A 21,706-nucleotide genomic window follows, 5' to 3' on the forward strand; every position below is an offset into this window, starting at 1 on the left:
AATATTATAAAGTGTTGCTAATGTTGCTACAAAGCAAAACAAATACGAAGCCAAATAGTATAAAAAAAATAAAAAGAACAACTTAAAAGAAGCTGAAGTAAATACTTTATGCCGACTCGCTGCTATCAAAAACTCCATTACCACAGGATTTCACATATAAATTCAAATGAGCAGTGGGAAACAAATGGGAGTAGACGAGGAAAACATATTAGTTTGATGCTGATTTGCTTTGGACAAAAAGTAATGAAACTCACATGCTAATGAGCTTTTTCATGCAAAAAATGGATGTTGAGTTAGATTGTAACTGTGCTTGCCCAGCACTAGATTTATGTTTCTTTATTAATCCAGTAAATGACTACCCATTAGTTAGGTTGAAGCCAGAATGAGTGGGATGTGATACGATAAGAATAAACCTCAGCAGGTTGTGTGCCTGAATGCCTCTGAGTGAAAGAAAATCCCTCAGTGCAACCCTGTCTACTACAAATTATGTTTATATATTACTAATTTACAAATATGAAATAATGTCAGCCAGGATTACGTTTTTCATCCACAAAATAAGGAAATGTTTTTCTTGACGTGAAGTTCAGATTCAACAATTTTGCTAAATTTTCATACTTAACAAATATGAAAATTGTTCACGACAATATACTGTCCGTCATTTATTTCCTGTGATTTGTTCTGTATGGCCACCATCAACCCTGATTGCCTGCCTACAGATTCTGTGTCTTACAACTGGAAAAACCCTTACCAGCGAACTAACCCTGTCTCCTACAAATGACCTATACTGTATATACAACTAATTTGCAAAAGCAAATATATTTTGAGTGAAACATACTGTAATGTCGCCCTACTTACTCATTTATCAAGACCTCCAGTTATGCTGTTTTTAAGAGACAAGGTTGCTCTTTGAAGCCAATTAGTTAAAAGTCATTGTGAGAAAGAATAGGAAGGCACTGGGGGGGGGGTCTGAATAAGGTAAAAAGCCTTTATTCAAGAATGGCTTAGACCAAAGTGCTCCAGCAGGAACCTTTGTTAAGGTGTGAAAAAGACAGTAATTCAATTTTTGCTGGTGCGAAGAAAGAGCGGAGGGGTTTGTGTGACAGCAGTCACAGTACTTAACGCTGGCACTCACTGCGAGAAGAAGGCAGCCAACTCCTATTGTGTTATAGTGGTCCTTGGTGAATGGTGAATGACCCTTAAGGAATTGCTTCTATTGTGATTATCTTTATGGATCAAGCTTGTGTACTTGACTGTGCACACCTACACTATTCTCTGTCAGGACAGACAGGTCGATTGGCACCTGTCCTGTCAGGATTACTGTCCCATTATCCCTGCAGGCTAGTATGACATTTACACATACTGCAGCTTAACACTGTTGTAGTTCATTTCAGGAAAAATCTGATCTTGTAGAGTTAATCCATCACAAGCCTTACATACATACATGCACGCATGCACACATGCATGCAGACGCGCACACACAGTAATTTGTCTTCAGGCAGAAAGGAAGATGGACGATCGATGGTGCTTGAGACACAAGTCGAACACGGATTGTCTTAAAGAGCCGTACAGCAGACTTATGACAGGTCATTACTGCTGCACTTCAGACTGACATTTCAAACGCACAGCCCCAGGCATCAGCTTAAAACCTGTGGCATGATTATTGAGACAGAATGGATTAACTCAAAACAATGGGCTAGTCGATCTGTATCTCAATAAAGATGATGAGAAATGATAGAAAGATGGAGCTTTTTATTGCTTCCCTTCACCTCACAGACCTGTGATGGCTGCACAGGACATGCATCATTAAGGTGAAACACTAGACGATCTTGAGACTCTTCATGGGTTATTTCTGTACGAAATTACCACTTTCTCCTTCTTTACTTCAGTTCATTCATTCATGTCATCGTAGTGACTTTCGCCACCATCACACAGTCGACAAAAAATGAATTACTCCGTCAGTCCCTTGAGTGAGTTACAGTTCACCTAAACAATCTGCTGGATGTAATTATTTTGGTACAGACATTCATGGTCCCCAGAGGATGAATCTTACGGACACTGGTGATCCCCTGACTTATCCTCCAGCGTCACCATCAGGTCAAAGTTGAATCAGTGCACGAGAAAAGAAACGAAAGTGAGGAAAGCAAGCAAACGAGTTAAGTCATGATGGCACTCACAGAAGGCTCTTCTCATTTTTCATCTTATCTGATTAAGGATTTTAATAATTAACCGTTTAACCGTTAACCGACATTAGGCATTTTAACCGATTAACGATATCGGTTAAAACGGTTAAAAGAAATATTAATAATTAATTAAAAAGCTGAGCGGCTCAGAGGTGCGGCTTGTCACTTTAAGGAGGAAAGCTGGTCCACCTTAACAGCCCACCTTAAGAGGCAGAGCCGGAGTTGCAGGATACAGGAAGTCGGCGCTGGTCTCTCAGCTCGCTTGAGCAGAGCGGAGGAGTTGTAGTTTCGTAGCATTTATTCACCGACAAATAAACTGTACACACACTAGGGATGTCACGAGAACCGATACTTCGGTACCAAGTCCATGCCCAAATTCTAAAAACGTGACGGTACTCTTTTTCTACAGTAACGAAGGTACCGTACGATGTCTGTAATGGTCGTTGGTAGGGATGTGACGGTGAGGAAAATTTCCCACCGGTTAATAAACTTGTGACAACACCGGTGTTACCGATTACACTGGACATTTTACAAGAAAGATGACGGTCAATATGTGCAGAGCGCTGACTCTGATCTCTACTGTCGGGTGGCGGTGTGTCTGGTCTCTCCGGCAGCTGCTGCTCCGTGCACACTGGCTGTGACAGCTCCATCCGCCTCGCGGAGATTACCTCATTAACGTTATGGTTCCCTTATAGCATTGAGATTGAACGTGAAATATTGCCAAATAGGTGTGTTTGCATTTCATTTCGACAACAAAGCCTCTGCCATTTCTCGGTCTATCAACTCTCTCGTCCAGTGTGTGACACCTGCTACTCTGAGCTGATGGACCAGATACATTCATGTGTTTTTGCCAGAAGTCTGGAGTACAGTGAAAACATTGGCTTTTGAGCCAGCTAGTGATGGTTAACAGTGTTGCCTCGGGCTATGTTCTCTCCTTTCTGTAACCTTTTCTGACCAGAGCCTGCCAGCACAAAACTCTCCACCTGCATGACATTCATGTCAAAGAAAAAAAACACTGACTGTACCACGTAAACCAGTGATAAGGACAGAGTGGAGGTTGAAAGAAAAACATGCTTCATCTTTTGTTATAGTTCAGACTTTACACACTGAAAAATGCAAACTGCTTTTGAAATCGGCACCGAAATCAACAATAACTATCATGCTGTTTGAAATAGCACAGTGAAACAGATGGATACTCCTGTGCACAAACAACACACACACACACACACACACACACACAGACACAACCATTCCTTTTCACTTATTGATTTTCACGGTTACTCAGGACGGACTCCCCAGAGACCCATTTTCTGGCTGGAAGACTCAGAAATAATGATCACCGTGGTGAAGCAAATACTGGCTCTTAGGAGAAGGTGAAAGGCAAAGACAGAAAATATGGACACTGCATTCATAGGCAACGATTCTGTTGATGCTCGGGAGCTCGGGCAGCCACAGGGAAATCAAATAGTGGGTTGACCAAATCAGAAGCAAAGCAATGTTTTCCAACGAAGATAACAAGAGGAATGGATATCCATCATATCGTCTATGGGAAGTGTTATGTCATTTTAGGGATGCTGCAGTAAATGATTTATTTGCCTCTATCACCCTTTTATGACCTAGTTGTCGGCTTCCAGATGTGTTTTCTCATATTTGGCCATTCTTCATTGTAGCAGTAAACGGTCTGATTGTAAAAGCATGTCTTGAATGAGCCCTTGAGACATAAAGGCCTTATCGTCAAGAGCGTTGCACAGTATACAGTGAACAGTTAATGAAGTTGTGCTTTATACCGATACAAGAAAGTTATCGCAATACTCTGACGGGGAACAATACCCCATTGTATTAGTACTGGTGCTTTAAGAATGACAGTGTTTTAATATGAGCCGCGAGATTAGATTGATTGATTAGATAGATTCGATTAGATTAGATCTTTTCCGAGTCTTTCCAAGCATCTCCTGTAATTCAGCAAACACATAATCCACCAAAGAGCATGTGTTAAAGTACATTATTTTACTGTGTCTCAGTAACGTGAAATGGAAGGAAAGGAAAAGTGGTGCAGCGACAGTGAGATTCTCTTCACAAACACCACTTTGACACAACACAGCACTTTTTACAGTTACTGTGGTGTCTTCCTGATTTTAGCAGCTTTTCTCTCATCAGCTTCTTACAGAACTTCATCTGAATTTATTATCAATAATTTATTATTTTGTGGGTTTTTGATTTGGAAGCCTCTCGCCGTCTACCGTGCTGCAGTATCACTCTCCGCCTGAACTGTTACTGATCCACTGGCGCTGGCGCTGTTTTACAAAAAAAAACGATATCTGGTTGCAAATATAAAATGAACTATCAAAGGAATAACATAAACTTAATTATAGGGAACATCAGATTACAGCATACCATGTATATTTTTTTTATTAATACATTAACATATTTAATTAACAAAAAAAAAGAATTTCATTCGGTCATCTATTATGCCATTACTTTTCCTGATGCTTTAGGTTTTAGCCGTGGCGTTGTTTCAGTATCGGTATCGAGATATTTGGGCAGGGTATCGTATCAAAGTCTGAATTTTGATATTGTGACAACACTTTACGTCAAATACAACTACCACGTCAAATACGTTTACCAAAGTGCAGACAAACTCATAACGCCTTGAGACACTGTTGGTTTTTACAGCTTGTGCCTGTCCGTGGGCATGGACAAAGAGCTGATTGAGGACAAGTGACAACCAGAAAGGTTGTGTTCTGTGGAATCAAGGTTTTCCTCCCTGAAATGTTCACAGTGCAGTCAGTCTAGCTGTCTGCAAACGCATGCAGGAGGCAAAAGTTATTATTCTTGTTCAATGCAATATGCTGTAACTAAATCTTACACTTACGAGTGAAACATCTGTGAAGTGTAAGATTTATATAATCGTTCTCTACACTACAGAGCAAATTAAAACTGATGCAAAGCTGCACAACATCCATCATTAATTGTTGAGCAATTATTTTTGAATTATTTTTCTTTTCGATCTCACTAGTGGGAATTGAATGTAATATTCCTACTTTTAATTAATTTCTTTCAAGAGCCCAGTGTTCTTGCCTTAGTGAAGAAAAACAATGGTTTCTAAACAGACCTGCTGAATATTCATCAAACTAAATCATTTTCAAAGCAGAAATATTAGTTTCAGTGATTAAACACAACCCAAAGCTTACAGGGAGTTTTATTTTGGTCCATCTAGAGATGTAAAATATCAAGAATAAGAGGTTTAAAATTGTACAAAATCATGTACAAAAAATGTTCTGTTTGCACCAGGTTGTTTATCAGAGGAATACACTGAATTCATTACAATTAATTAGATTTGGTGGTGGTTTGGGATTTTCCCCCATCAGACAATTCATGTTTTTGCCACAGCAACTAAATTAATAGACAGAAGCTTAAATCCAAATCCTAAAGGTATACAGTAACAGCAAGATGGATAATTGCTCTGCCTTGGCAGATGCTTTTTGAATGCCTTCTAGTTTTACAAAAAAAGATCAGAAAATTGGAATACCTCCCGGATCTCTATCAAAATGGCAGACTGCCTCTAATCATCCTTCTTTTTTTCCAGAAGTGAGATAATAATTACTTGGAGCGATAGGCTGCTCATTGGCGGAACATTACAGATTATTCCTGGTACTCTGACTTCTGGCATTCAAAGACCGTCATGTTCACAGTAATTGGGCTGCCCCGGGTCATATCTGAATTCTTGAATGAATAGTGCTCTATTTCCGCTCAAACATTCTTACCTTCCTTTTAGCCCTGAGCTGTCCATGATAGTTATCAGATGAGTCTCCTGGGATCTCCCCTCCCCACAGGGTCACCCCCACGATGGTGTAAGTGATGCCCATCACCACTAACGGCAGCAGGTAGACCAGAACTGTCACTATGATAGGATACCTGGGAAGAAAAAGGCAGACAAATGTTTACGTTTATAAAATATTTGTACTCATATATAATTTCATACATAGTAGATTTTATAACCTATCAACCTTGTGTATTTATGGTACCTGTTGTACCAGATGATTGTGGGTTTGATCTGAATTTTGACTGTCTTCCCAAGAAGAACGACAGCATCATTTCAGCAAGTGCTCTCAAAACAACATGTGGTGGAAATGTCTGTAATAAAGGCTCACAAACAGAGAGTGTCTCTGAAATTTATTTGCAATACTTGCACGCAGGAAATCCACAGTTTTCAACAAAGCTTCAGACTGCAAGAGCAATGCCTGGCACTTACTGTACCTACACAGATATCAAGGCCACTTGATGTGGGTGACTTTATCTCAACATTGTTATCAGACAACACCACAGTTGTGGTTTAATATATTTTGGGTACATATTCTGATATGCGAGTTCTGGCCCTGCTGATTATGTACAAAACAGCTTCTTCACACTTAGCAAATACATTGTCATATTTATGCTGAGTCAGCAAGGCTCAATAGTACACCTCTGAATAAGAACTCAGACACATATTTAATGAATACAGGCATTATCATAAGTACTTAATGTCAGATAATTGTGCTTCTAAATAGGCTTGCCGGCCACGGGAGGCTCTGTAGGGGTCAATATTCATGTCCAACAGTTTATTGAAGAGATTGATCAGGTTTATTGTATTAAAGGCCGAGCTGAAGTCAATGAATAGGATGCGGGCATAGGTGTTGAGTAAGCAAACTGATAAATATCCATCAGAGGGGTGGTGATTGATTTCAAGTAAGAGAGGATGACTATGGTTGAGTCCTTGAAGCACTGTGATACTGTACATTGGCGGAGGGAGGTATTGAAGATGTTGGTGAACACTGGAGCCAGTTGAGCAGCACAGTGGTTGAGTAACATTATAGTAGATTTGTGTATGAATAGTATACGCTAGATTTTCATCTATTCCAAACCTAACTTTGCAGCACAACACTGAGTGTGCATGTCACTGTCAACATGAACGTGAAGGGATGTGGTCCGTCACAGGCAACGAGCTCCCAGTGTAAATTGATAACACTAGTTTCAACCATTTGCCTAATCGTTCTGCTATGACAACAGTTAACAAGGAATGACTTAATGATTACATCTCTGTGAAAATTATAATTAACTTGTATGAAGCAACCAGTTAAAATAAGCTACATTAGACAAAGCTGTTGCAACAGTTAGCTGAAGTGGAAAGGACCGAGCTACACTGCCTGGTGGTATCAAAGCAAGTTAACAGTTTTTGTGAAAGCAAGTCACAAAACATTTCTCACATGAAGGCGTCGTCGGCCATGCGGGGCCAGGCCACATAGCAGAGGGTCCTCCGGGGCAGAGCTCGGGTGGTGGAGAAGTAGCCTAGAGGGAAGGCCAGAACCACGGCCAGACTCCAGATACAGACGATGACTCCGATGGTGGCCTTCGCCGACAGACGAGGCTTCAGCGGATGGATGATGGCCATGTACCTACAAGGTCAGAGATGTCCGTAGGTTATAAAGACATAATTGTGTTCAAAGCCTCAATAACATATTTAACAGGGCTGTCCTCAACCAAAGAAATTCTTAGTCAAATGACATACAACTTTGTCGACTAATTTATAAGTTGATTTAATCGACAGATCTGTGAAACTGAGTTTGCCCACAAAAAAATCACACAAAAGCCCTTTAAATCTTGTTTTTACCAAAGAGTTGTTCAAATAAAGAGTAATTTCAATTTCTTGGATGGTTTAATCTAAAGGATTTTCAGTGGCCTGAATTAAAAGTAAACAGTATTTGAGAGAAAAAAGGAACATATTAGAGAATAGTATGAAAAGTAGGCGTGAAAATCACAAGTTTCATCACAATATGATATTATATTGATTCCTTGGACAACTATACGATATTTGCTGATATCAAAAAGTCTGCCAAGATGCAATTTTGGTTCAAAGCAACTAAAATATGATTTGACCATTTTATTACCAGGCTCTGTGGTAAGGAGGTGCGCTTGGACAGAAATGGTTATACAGACGTACCATGTGAATTTCAAAATAAAGGCCATATCTTAAAGATGATGATATGTATCGCTGTTTTCACTTTGCATCGATGCGATCATTTAATCGATATATTGATCCAGATTGACGTACCGTTACACCCCTAATATATATATATATATATGTATTGTACGTGTTGTATGCATGAATGTCAATTGATTAAAATATTTATCGCATGATTAATTGCGATTAATCACAAATGAATCACACATTTTTTATCAGTTCAAAATGTACCTTAAAGAGTGATTTGTCAAGTATGTCATACTCTTATCAGCATGGGAGAGGCCAAATATGCTTGCTTTATGCAAATGTATGTATATACTTACTATTGGAAATCAATTAACAACATAAAACAATGACACATATTGTCCAGAAACCCTCACAGCTACTCCATTCAGCATAAAAGATATGCTCAAATCATAACATGGCAAACTCAACAGGCAACAATAGCTGTCAGTGTGTCAGTGTGCTGACTTGACTATGACTTGCCCCGAACTGCATGTGATTATCATAAAGTGGGCATGTCTGTAAAAGGGAGACTCGTGGGTACCCATAGAAACAAATTAAAAACATTCTACATTTATATCATACTGTATTTTCTGCCTGGCAGCCTGCAAAAAGTCAAATTAGCTTTAAACATTAAACACTGTGGTGTTTGATTTTCAGGGAAATTGATGGATGTTTCATTCCAAAAAACTGTGATGGGATTTGGTTTGAACCGCACGTTGAAGCACTCAGAACTGGCAGGAGATTACCAGCTGAACATGAACCCAACTCAGGATGCTATAGATGATTTTCAATTGCTGCTAATGCAGGCTTAGAAGCGCTAAATCACTCTTCATAAGATGGTAAAGAATGGGTCTTGTCCTGTCACCTTAGTGACTAGAGCTCTCTGAGGGACGACAACAAAGATGCACCGTCTATTCACCAGTAATTGCTTGGCATTTATTCGCGTGTCCCGCTGGCCCTTGTGGTTGGCAGTGTGTGAATAGATTGTTAGATGTCCAATCAAGAATGTGCCACAGCAGTCTGTGTTATTTGAGATCCAACGAGCTTGTATAACGGTGGTTGATCTAATAGACTTGTGACCACTGAACAATAACCACAATGCAAAGCCAGGAACACTTGAATAATATGATTACACACACACACACAGACACTCCTGCTTAGTATTACACACATCAAGGCACATTCACAGAGGCGTCAGCATCGACTGGGAACGGTCACAGAGACATTACAGCAGCAAATTAATAAATCATTTTACAGTTTTTTTGTTCAACCTGGGAGTCTGTTATGGCTCAAGCTGCATGAAAGCTTTCAGACAACGTATTGTTTGGAAAAAGGAGTCACCGTGGTTTGACAACACCAACTAAACACTCACTTTATCACCGCCTGGTGTTTAACTAGCAGAGATTAACTTGGATGAGACTTGCAGCGCCAGTAGCCCAACATTATGCACACAGCTAAATGTCAAGTGTTGGCTCACATGTCCTCGGGAGGTGAGGAGTGTGTTTAATGTTTCAGACACCCTCACTTCACAGTATCTTTAAAAATACTTAGATGGTCAGTTCAAATGACAACACTAATGGTATCTAGCCCGCAGATACTTTTTTGGTTTTGTTTGTTTGGATTTTGAGGTATCCACCTCTGAGATTTCTGCCGTCACCACCATACAATCAAAGTGAATCAATGGACTTTTATTTGTGTTGCTGCTCCTTCCAGAAACAATGTCCCCATTACACTGGAGACTCTGTAGATATCACTGTCAACAGTTTTCAAAAAGACTATTTCTGCTCCTGAAAGTAGTTTCATTTAAAACTATTCAAGTCTGTGGATCATCCGGAGCAACGTATCCACATACAACGGTTCGTATGATTTCTCAAGAAAAGTTATTTCTCATTTTTCGTGGGTTTGAATGTCCAGCAACATGTGACGCTTGTGTCAATTTCCGCTCCAGTCTTTTCAAAATAAAACTACTTAGTTAGGTTTAGGAAAAGATCGACTTGGTTAGGTTTAGACAACAAAACTAAATATAACTCCAGAAGTGGCGTAACTTAAGTACTTTAAGTGACAAATAAACCAACGTTGACTTCTGGTCTCACAAGGGGTACGAACACCTGTCTTCTGGGCAAAAGATCAATGTTTTTTCTGATTTCTTACGAAAAGTTATTCCTCATTTTTTATGCGATTTCCCACAAATGTCTAGCAACACATGACGCACATGTAAATTTCCGCTCCAGTCTTTTCAAAATAAAACTACTTAGTTAGGTTTAGTAAAATATTGACTTGGTTAGGTTTAGGCAACAAAACGACTTAGTTAGGTTTAGAAAGAGATTGTCGTTTGGGTTAGATTAAATCCAGAAGTGGCGTAACTTAAATACCAAAGTTAAGTGACAAATAAATCAACGTCGACTTCTGGTTTCACACAGGGTACGCACAGCAGTGTTTTTGGACCCACCCATTCACCCCGACCTCCTCGGTACACATCGTTTGTCGCTCTTTATACTTCCTGGTTCACGATTAATTGGATACGATTTTGAAAAAATATCTAATTGCGATTATTTTGACTGATATTGCAATTGCGATATTAGAAGGAATGATAATTCATACATCATTATTCTCATTTTCATTGAAAAACACATTAAAATGGTTATGTTGTGATTTTTTTCGGGCATCTTTACCAAACAAATGTGTTTTCCTTTAAGCCTGTAGAATATGATGTGTAGGCTGGGATATCTCTGCAGCACCACAATATTTCATATAAATGGTATTTTGACCCACATTTTGCCTTTAACAAATATTGCGATTTTAACAAATACTGTGATTTGAAAATTGCAGTAGGCCATATTGCAATTCTGATACAATTTTGATGAATTGTGCAGCCCTAGATTACATACAAATTGAATTTGTGGGATAGATACAAATTACGGTGAATTACATTTTCGTAGGTATAGCTACGAAAGGTGTATGAGAACAGCCTGTCCAGAGTAACAGGATCATTGTCTCTGAAAAGACGCTGTTGATGAATTTTTAAGAAGTTATATTTCTGCTGAAGCAAAGTGCCATTAACCTACATTTTATTGGCGTGGAGGCAGAAATCTTAAAAACTGGACCAATTAAACCAATATTTGTGTGAGTTAATAGTGAACTGACCCTTTATAGAAAAGAGCACTTGTTATTCTCAGTGATGATTGCCTTCTGTCTCCTCCTGTTCTCCCTGCACTTGACATTAAATATATAAATATATATATGTACTGTATATCACTGCAGGTAATGATAAGACTGTATTGGACACATCCACAGCTTCCACTCAACACAGGTGTTAATAATGGAAAAAGGCAGCAGCCGTGTTATCACAAAAAGCTCCAAGGCTTCGCCGGTTACCTTTCACACAGCAATCTGCGTTTGTTTTGCTCTAGTGCCTGAGGAAACACACTTGGCAGTACAGAGAGTCAACAGGAAGGACAAATTCACAAATGATCATGAACTGTGGCCTCATGCCATTTCAAGACATCAGAGAGCGGAAACAGCAACATACTGAGGTTACAGAAAGCATGACCGGAGGTTACAGCTACATCGTGTAGGTCATACCGATGTTCTCTTTCTCAGTACACAGTTGACAGAATCAAACAGACACTGCAGACCAAAATTATAAACCCATGGAAGTTGCCATAGAGGAGCCAAAACGAGTGCGGCCTCAGGAAATGCATTGCTCCGTTTTGTGTGTCAAAGAAGTACTGGAGGAGGAAAACACCTCGCACAACATCACAACGCACTGTGACACTTGTACACTGGCTGTAGACGCACACTGTGGCCTGCATGCACCTTCTACACGCATTTTGTTTTCATTATGTTGGGCCTGTGGCCGCTTCCTTCATCAGTCTAATCCCTTTATTCAATGTATGACGGCCCACTGATCAGTATCAAAGCCCGGCTGATAGCGATGACTGCATCACCACATTACTGGAAACGACAGGGGCAGGGAGAGAGAGAAAGAGACGGTGGAACAAAGAAAGAAAGAAGTGGGAAAGAGCAAAGAAGATAAATGCATGTGACAGAAAACAAGAGAGTCAGAGAGCGTAAAGGCGCGGAGGAAAGGGTGATCTTTTTCTAGGGTGTTGGCAGAGTAATTCACTGCACTGCAGACTCTGCAAAACAACTTCACTTTATGATTCATTTGCAGCAAAATGTACGAATGAATGTGTTGAATATAGACTCATTGTGGGTGAGACGGCAGTCACCCCGCTGGGAAACCGCCTTCCCAGTATAATAATTCAAATCACAAACAAGTAATTATCACCCTCGTCTGCGAACTGAAATACATGCACTGAGATCAGCAGGGAGCTTTAACTCTGATGAAATGATGTGGGGACAATGTCTATACGTCTATATGCGATGCCATCAGTGGAATTTAAATGAAACTGATGGGGACACCATAAGTATGTTTTTATGAGCACAAGGGCACGAGCTACAACATCAAATGACTTTTAACTGCATAAGCAGCGCCAAGTGGAGTGCAGTTTGTCTTCAAGACACAACACTGATGTATGTTTAAAGAAGAAGATTTCCTCCACTGCTGGTGGGAAGCAGCCAAGTGGAATAATCTGAAAAGAGATGTTGAAAACATCATGCAAGCTGAGCTAAAAGTGTTTGGGTTAAGGATTTTTTTAACACAGCAGCTTGAAATATTCATATTCAAATTCATTCATGTGCATGTGGTCGGGTATTTCATTTCTTCTCTGATGGTTAAGGTGTGTTGAATGCAGTCTGCATTACAATGGGATATTCCACCTCAATGGCTTTATTGCTTTCCCCCCTTTTAACTCCAATACACAACTAATACATCATGTTACCTCACCCAAAATCTAATGCATATAGGTATAGCTACGAAAGGTGTATGAGAACAGCCTGTCCAGAGTAACAGGATCATTGTCTCTGAAAAGACACTGTTGTTGAATTTTTGAGAAGTTATATTTCTGCTGAAGCAAAGTGACATTAACCTACATTTTATTGGCGTGGAGGCAGAAATCTAAAAAACTAGACAAATTAAACCAATATTTGTGTAAGTTAATAGTGAACTGACCCTTTATAGAAAAGAGCACTTGTTATTCTCAGTGATGCTTGCCTTCTGTCTCCTCCTGTTCTCCCTGCACTTGACATTAAATAGTATATAAATATATATATATATGTACTGTATATCACTGCAGGTAATAATAAGACTGTATTTGACACATCCACAGTTTCCACTCAACACAGGTGTTAATATCTAGTATAATCTGTAATTCTTGCATTATGTAAAATCTAAATTATTACTCCTCTGATAAAAAAAAAAAAAAATCACAATATTTACCCACACATGTGACAATGTCTGGCAAAATCGAAATTATTACTCCTCTCACTCATCACTGATGATGTGTCCAAGCTGCACCATCTACATGCAGATGGTGTTTCTTCAAACAAGCTTAAGTCTGGCCACTAATACAAAAGCTCTTTGAATGATGAAGAATTTATAATTGGTCTATCTATATATTATATATTTAAGTAGTATTCTGGAGAATATGGATGACTATTCAAGAAAAACGTTTATTTTAAGTTACAGCTTTTTAGTAATTTATGAATATATGTATAAATATATTGTAGGTGCTTTTTCAGATAATCTACATGCAGATGGTGTTTCTTCAAACTAGCTCTAATAAAAAAAAAAAAAAAAAAATCATATTATTTACCCACACATATAACTGGTCACTTATAGAGAAAGAGGGGTGTGTGTGTGGACCATATCGAGCATAATCTGTAATTCTTGCAGCATTTCATAAACCCCACCTGTCCACAGCTATGGCAGTCATGGAGTAGATGCTTGCAAACACAGATGTGACCGGGAAGAAGTTGTGGAATTTGCAGTAAGCCTCTCCAAAGTACCACTCTCCGTGGGCTGCGTAGATAAAGTTTATCAAAGTGTTAAACGCGGCCATCGACGCGTCCGAAAACGCCAAGTTGAGCAGAAAGTAGTTGGTCACCGTCCTCATGCGCTTGTGCGCCAGAATGATCCAGATCACGATGAGGTTTCCAAACACAGCCACCGCCAGCACCGAGCTGTAGGCGACGGACCAGAGAGCCACGCGCCACGGAGGCTGCACGAACTGGTTGGTGTAGTTCGCCGTCGTTATGTTGGATCCGTTATGCGGAGCTGCCATCCTCTTGCTTTGGTTGTTTTCACGAGTCGTATCTACTCACTGAGGTGCACTATATGCACCATAGCGCGCAACTTACGCACATCACCATCCCTTAAAGACGCATATGTCCTTCCAAGATGTCCACGGTGAATGTCTCCAATCGTCCTGCACAGATGTCAGCAGATAAAAGTAATAAACCTAATAATAAAAACGCGGTGAAAACATGTGAGAAGTATCCTCCAGTGCCTGTTGAATGCGGGTGTGTGAGCGCACAGCCTCTCCTCTCCTCCTCCAGCAGCAGCAGCAGCAGCAGTGCGCACTCAGTGACGCACAAATGGCACACGCGGTGAAAGAGATTGATTGATACTTGTGGCTGCTGTTTTAAACTTCATGAATAACACGCTGGCTGTGTGTCTCTCTCTTCGCGATACAATCAGTCAGACAGTCACATTGCTATCTTCTGTGACCCCTTCAGATGATCTTGTGTCAGCAGCAGCAGTATTTCAAAGAAGCCACAAACAGGATATTGTGATATTGCAGGGCAGTGTGTGTGTGTGTGTGTGTGTGTGTGTACATTAACACACTCTAATGGTAATAATCCATGCAGTTGCTGAATCTGTCTTTGTTTTGGATCGACAACTTTTATTTTAAAAGATTCTCTGAAGTTCCGAGAGGCGGCGAGTCGCATCGGATGCCCGTGATTTGCATAAAGTAGACTAGCCCTCAACTTTCCGTTTCTCGGATCCCGACGCCACGCTACCAGAATGCATTGCGCTGCTGCTTACATAGACAATGAATGGGGAGCGTGGAAAGCACGAAGCCTGTGGACACGTACCATAATGTTTTTTATCGCGAGGGGACGCGACACTTCCCAACATCGGACGCTTGGTGGGCTGTCGTTAGTCACAGGCTGTCTCCACCTGATTGGACGAACGCTTTCCCTCCGCTGGCTGCTGCTCCCAGCTTTCAAACCGGAACCGGTATGGAGGCTTGTTTGGAAACTTTCTTCTCTTATTTCACGAAAATAGTTCACCGAAATGTGTATTTGAAAACATTTGAGGCAAGAAATAAGCCATGCAGTTTCTGAATCTGTCTTTATTTTGGATCGACAACGTTTATTTTAAAAGATTCTCGGAAGTTTCGAGAGGCGGTGAGTCACGTCGGTCGCCCCGTGATTTGCATAAAGTTGACTAGACCTCAACTGCTTACATAGACAATGAATGGGGAGCGTGGAAAGAACGGATCCTGTGGACACGTACCATTATACAGTCCATACAGTTCAGCCTCCTTCTGTTGAGTTTTCCCACCACTGTCAAATTTAAATAGAAAAAGAGATGTGCAATACTGTATCCGAATGGCTGCGACTCTTCCTCTTTCTGTCACATCAATATTCACAGCTATCAGGCTGCAGTCCCCCCCAGACATCCAACTGTTCACATCGGATAAACCTCCTTCATCTCCTTGCATAGCCTTTAGTGCTATGTGGTAACCTCTACACGAGTACATTTACATGTCTTACATGGCAGATCAAATCCAATCAGTCCAGTAAAGCTCTTCAACAGACAGCTATTTGTCTTGTACTACACAGTAGCAGGTGTCCAGAGTCATTTAGTTGTTTGAAACAACACATACCTAGCTATAATCTGATCTAGACAGGCTGCAGTTCACAGTGTGGATGCATTATAGCTACTGCACAACACAGCAGAAGAAAAATAGTTGTTCACACACATCCTGAAATTCATCTTAAAATACTTACTATACAAACAGATCTCAGGTCTACGTAAAAAAGCTGCCAAAGGTTACCCAAACATTATAGTCTTATTGTTTATGCTCTGAAATGCATCTGAATGTAGGCTTAAGGTATGTTTGAGTAATCGAGAGGGTTGTGTGGTGCAGAAACAAAACCTAAATTACCCCTAATTAAGAAAGCCCATAATCATTACAAGATGTTAAAATGATTGATGTTGTAGTGGTTTAAAACAAGGGGGGTTTATGTGTTAGGCCCAGCAGCCTACGTAAATCAAATGACTGTTTTGCTCTGCTGTGCAATCCTGCATGTTGATGCTGATTGAAATTCATATGAGACAACTAACAATTTTGAAGTTTTGTCCCCGAGGATATGTAAATACTGCCAAAAGTGTCATGATGGGGGACTCGGTTTAATATCACAACAGTGTTTGCAGTGTGGAAATAGAGCATACATATTCAGTGACTTAGTTCGTATGAATGAATACTGCATAATATTTTGATTACATTTTTGGACTTCGGTTTGCAGTGTACTGTGGCATTTTTCCTGTGTGACCTGTTGAATACATTTATTTAAAACCATGCTAATAAAGCGAAGCAGAGCAAAGTTGGAGTGGTTTTAATGGAGGTATGTTAAGGCGGATTCTTCAAATCGGCCATTTGGATACATTTGGGTACCATCTGTAACCTCTTGTAATTTTCCATTTTAAACTCATTTAATTTAATTTACATATATTAATTCCATCTAAATACAACTATTTTTGGCTTTATTCTGACAAATCAATCAATCAAAGCTCTATACATGTTTCCATTAATAGAAAACCATAACCCATTGGTCTATTTGACCAGCTCATACCTGTACTGCACAATAGTATCAATTTTGCAGCCTGCAAGACCCACTGAAAGTTACGCCCCTTTCTGTTTCTTATTGTGGCATTCAACCTGCGATTAAAGAAATTATCTTTGCAAATGATGGTTTATGTCAATATTAAATTGACAGGTTTTATAATATATATTTTTTAATTTTTGCAAATAATAATAATAATAATAATAATAAATGATGGTTTATCACAACATCAAATTGATTGATACATTTTATAATATACATATTCACTCTATGTACAGTGGTGGTAATTATTCATCAAATCATTATTTTTATATATATATATATATATATATATATATATATATTACAACATGTGCAATGGTGGTAATTATTGATCAAATTATTATTTTATAATAATAGAATAATAGAAAGGGGTGTAACTTTCAGTGGGTCTTGCAGGCTGCAAGATTGATACTATTGTGCAATACAGGTATGAGCTGGTCAAGTAGACCAATGAGTCGTGGGTTTCTATGAATGGGAACATGTATAGAGCTTTGATTGATTGATTTGTCAAAACAAAGCCAAAAACAGTGGTATTTAGATGGAATTAATAAATGTAAATGAAATTAAATGAGTTTAAAAGAGAAAATTACAATTGACACAGATGGTACCCAAATGTATCCAAATGGCCAATTTGAAGAATCCGCCTTAACATACCTCCACTAAAACCACTCCAACTTTGCTCTGCTTCACTTTAGTAGCATCAGTCTGTGCAGAGGTAATGTTCAGATGTTGTGATATGGTTTGTTAGAGGTTTTGGGGCAACTGCTTCATTCCAAATGGATATTCACTCTGAAAGTGTACAGTTTTGTTTGTTGCTTTCATCTATGCTGAGTTCCATCGTCATCGACACAGTAACATATATACTGATGCTTGCACCTCGGCAGAAATCTCACAAATGTTACCTTTATTATGATACCAATTATTCAAATAGACCTTGTAATTACAGATATATTAATTTTGGGCATGTCATTTTCGAACAGGGGCCTGGGTCAAAGGCCTAGTGCTCAAGACCTCAATGCAATATTAAAAGTATATATTCCCCAGAGAGAATAAGTGCATTAGGTGAAAAGGGGAAAAAACGCAATTACAGAAAAAAAAGCAACTATGCAGTTTATATCGAGGTTGCCACTAGAAGGAATGGACCTCATCTGGGGCTCTCCGGTTGTTAACTGCGTGATCCAAGGCCTTTATTACAGAGCAGGGGAAGTCATTACTTTGTGATTGAAAGGATGTGATACTTGCAGGGATGAACTAGCGGGAAGTTAGATGCACCTAAATGGGAAATCCAGTGTTTAGAAATACTGAGCAAAGAAGAATACATACATACAGTTGCATACAAATTAATTCTTGACAAGTAATTTCTTTAAAAGTCTGGTTTGTTTTTGATAACAGGATAATGAGAGGGAACAAAAATAAAGACCACAATGTAATGGTTTCTCAGGTTCTGTAGGGAAACTTCCAAACTTTTGCAGATCCTGAGTCTTTAAGTTCCCTTCAGTGAATCAGCAGACACACACGCCGCAGATCAATATGATATAGAATCAGTGACACTTACACTGTCTGCACCACAGTAAGTCTATTTCAATATTTAGAGGTGTCCTCCTGAGGGAAATATGAAGCTAAACTCTCAGAGGAATACTGTGGAAATATATTCTAGGATGTTTCATTTTAATAATGTGCAAAAATAAGGGAAGAAAAACACGTTTGTGATTGTTTGAGATTGACAGACTGACGGTGTTTACAGTTGATGCTGACAAGTCAAGATCTGGTGGATTCTGATAAGCTGTCAGAAAGGTTTACATTTATATTGTTGCTCTTTTTCCATTTTTTGATGATGGAAACCTTACTCAGTAATGAAAGGAATTTCTAGCATCTATTGATAGACTGGAAACATGGGAAGAGGATGACACATAACAAAGGTCCCCTGATGCAAAGACGTTGTGGTTATGTTGATGCAACCTAACACACAAAGGACACTCCTGAAATTAGTATTTAGAAAAGGAAGAAAAGATCACAATGATTCCAGTGTCAGGCCATTAAATAGGCGTTATCAGTTAAGCACCATAGATGTGGGTCAATAGGGGCCTACTACACCCACCAGTAGGTTTTATCATCTATTCACATGGTCAATCACCAAAAGAAGGAATTAAAGAAGACAACAACAACCTCTAGCCACCGTAGTAATTATGACAGGAGCAGAAGTCAGGCGCTGTAGTATAGCAACACATTCTCAATGGATAGGACACAAACACAGGGTTTTCATCCAGGAGACTGGGTTTCGCATCCTGTGTGAAACCAACAACGTGTAGTTGTCTTTATGTTCACAAGCGTTCTAAAAAAGTTGTATTTTGTTGCCTAAACCAAAATTTTAGTTTTGCTTGTGTTCAAAATGTAACATTTCATTCAGTCTTACGTGTTAGAACGTGTTGCTTTTAAGTTTTGCTTTTACTTTAACATCATAGGAGGTTTGAATCCAGCGTGGGGTCCCTCTGTGTGGAGACTGCATGTTCTTTGCATGTTGCATTTTCTCCCCGTGTTAGCGTGGGTTTTCTCCGGCTTCCTCCCATAGTCCAAAGACATGCAGGTTAGGTTAATTGTTGACTCTAAATTGCCCATAGGTGTGAATGTGAGCGTAAATGATTGTCTGTCTCTACGTGTCAGCCCTGTGATTGTCTGGCGACCTGTCCAATGTCAGCTGGGATCGGCTCCAGCATCCCCGCGGTCCCAAATGGGATAAGCGGTTACGGATAATGGATGGATAGGTGGAAGTGTTCTCTCGGCTCGCCTGAGCACTAATGTGAAGAGATTTTCAAAATTGGTCAAATGGTTTGGCTCATGTGCCCAAATCATAGATATAGCATGATAAAAAACATTGGCTGTATCTCAGAAACTACAAGGAGCACAATCAAGTATTGAACAAGTTGAATATCAAAGATATACACACATATACAGTGTAAAAAAAAATCATATGGAAAACATTTAATAAACACAATGTTAGTGTTTTTCCTCATTTTTAAAAAATCCTGACTTTGAGTATTCATAAAAATGTGATTTTTCATGTGATCTAAAGATTTCAAAGTTTCACTGTTAGATACTTGTTCAAAGTTTGTCTGTACCAAATTTCAAGACTTTTGACCAATCAGAACGCCACTAAAACACCACTGGGGCCCCATTAGGCGCTGGCCTTGTGAAGTATGCGATTTACAGTAATAACTGTCAAAGAACACAGTGACCAAGACAAAAGACGATGTTAAAAAAATGCTTCATTTGCATGTGATGCTGCATATTTCCACAGAGTCCAGTCTTGACCCCTATAGTCTGTTCTCTCCTCTGATCATTCAGAGACGGGCTGCTTTAATGAGGTGCAAGCTCATTATCTGGCCGTAGCTTTGTTATGTGCGTGTAGAGACTCCATTGTCATTTGGTAATTACATTTTTTGACGTGAAATGTAATTTTTGCACGTCTCCCACTATAGTTCTGGTGAAAACATCAGGGCAACGGGTATGCATCGGTTCAGCTGCAGCATTGTCATCAGGTCCTTTCATAGCTGCCTCCGTGGTGTGTCAAAACACGTGTCAGGGCTCGAGGCTATTTGCTTTGATCAATTCAAAATGTAACCAGGGACAGCAATTTATTTGCTAATGAAAGAGCATTGCTCCTCCGACATTTCTTCATTAGTCCATACCTCAGATATTAACAGCTGAGCATTACCTTTATAAGAACAAAACCACATGAAAGCTTCACTTTGTGGCTTATTGTTCTTTTGTCATTGTGGGCAAAGCGAGTATTGACCACCAACAGACTGTCACACACTAATCAATTACAGTCTGTTAGAGGGCATGTTTGTTCTACTGAAACATTGTGACACAGATTCAAGATAGTTTTGGCTCAGCTAAAATGATTCTATATGCAGACAGTCACCTGCATAAGCAAGCAGGACAAGACTGGAGACTAAGAATTTAAAGCACTGCAATTATCTGTGAATATCACCTCTGATAATAATAAAGCACTCTTGCTCCTGACAATGACCCTAATGATAATGACAAGCTAAGGTATGTTTTATGCATAAATGTTATCGCCCGTCCTCCTATTAGTGCAGTGTTTCTATAAGTCGGTCACCCTGCTGCAATCAGTGGACGTCACTTTCACCACATTCATTCCCTACATGCAGCATTAGTGTTTTATGAGAGCTGGGGGAGAGGGCTCGGCAGGGTATTGGCATTTTTTCAATACAGCTCCATTAAATAAGTGACAGGAGTGAAGCTTTCATGTACCGTTTGTTGCTCTGGGTTTTAAACACCAGGAGGACAATATGCTCCTATAGTACCATATGAGATAGATAGCGTTTGAAGAAGTATTCAGCTACGTCAGATACAGCACCAGATGTTACATCATTGCTGAAAAGTATGGAAGCACTGAAGAAGTTGTTGCTATTATTCAACTAGAAGTGCACTCGGAGAGCGCAGACCTCCGCCAAGGCAGGTTTCATGTACGTCGCTGCCACTAAAGGATCTCTCGAGACTTGAGCCACAATTTCAGATGATTATACACTAATGAAAACATAGATATGAATATTATATATTCAATTTCAGATCCCCTGAAATTTTACACACTGGTCCTGCAAGAGGAGATGTGGTAATTTTCTTTACCACCAGTCCCACAAGGTGTGTAGACAACTGGTATGCACTGTAACCATTGAGCTACGCAGCAACCCTGATAGTT

The 21,706-nt window shown here is 39.6% G+C and overlaps 1 protein-coding gene across 1 annotated transcript in view; it reads right to left on the reverse strand.

Annotated features, from left to right (window-relative positions):
- Nucleotides 1-14,621, reverse strand: part of tacr3a (tachykinin receptor 3a) — a 31,089-nt gene extending 16,468 nt beyond the window's left edge. The window contains exons 1-3 of the mRNA XM_037765458.1: nucleotides 13,999-14,621; nucleotides 7,424-7,612; nucleotides 5,945-6,095 (exon numbers count right to left, since the gene is read on the reverse strand). Of these exons, the coding sequence (XP_037621386.1) occupies nucleotides 5,945-6,095; nucleotides 7,424-7,612; nucleotides 13,999-14,369 (711 nt within the window). The 5' untranslated portion in view covers nucleotides 14,370-14,621. The remainder of the gene's footprint in view (nucleotides 1-5,944; nucleotides 6,096-7,423; nucleotides 7,613-13,998) is intronic.
- Between the last annotated feature and the right edge of the window lie 7,085 nt (nucleotides 14,622-21,706).

Source organism: Sebastes umbrosus, chromosome 3 (assembly GCF_015220745.1).
Source record: "Sebastes umbrosus isolate fSebUmb1 chromosome 3, fSebUmb1.pri, whole genome shotgun sequence".
NCBI classification, from domain to species: domain Eukaryota; kingdom Metazoa; phylum Chordata; class Actinopteri; order Perciformes; family Sebastidae; genus Sebastes; species Sebastes umbrosus.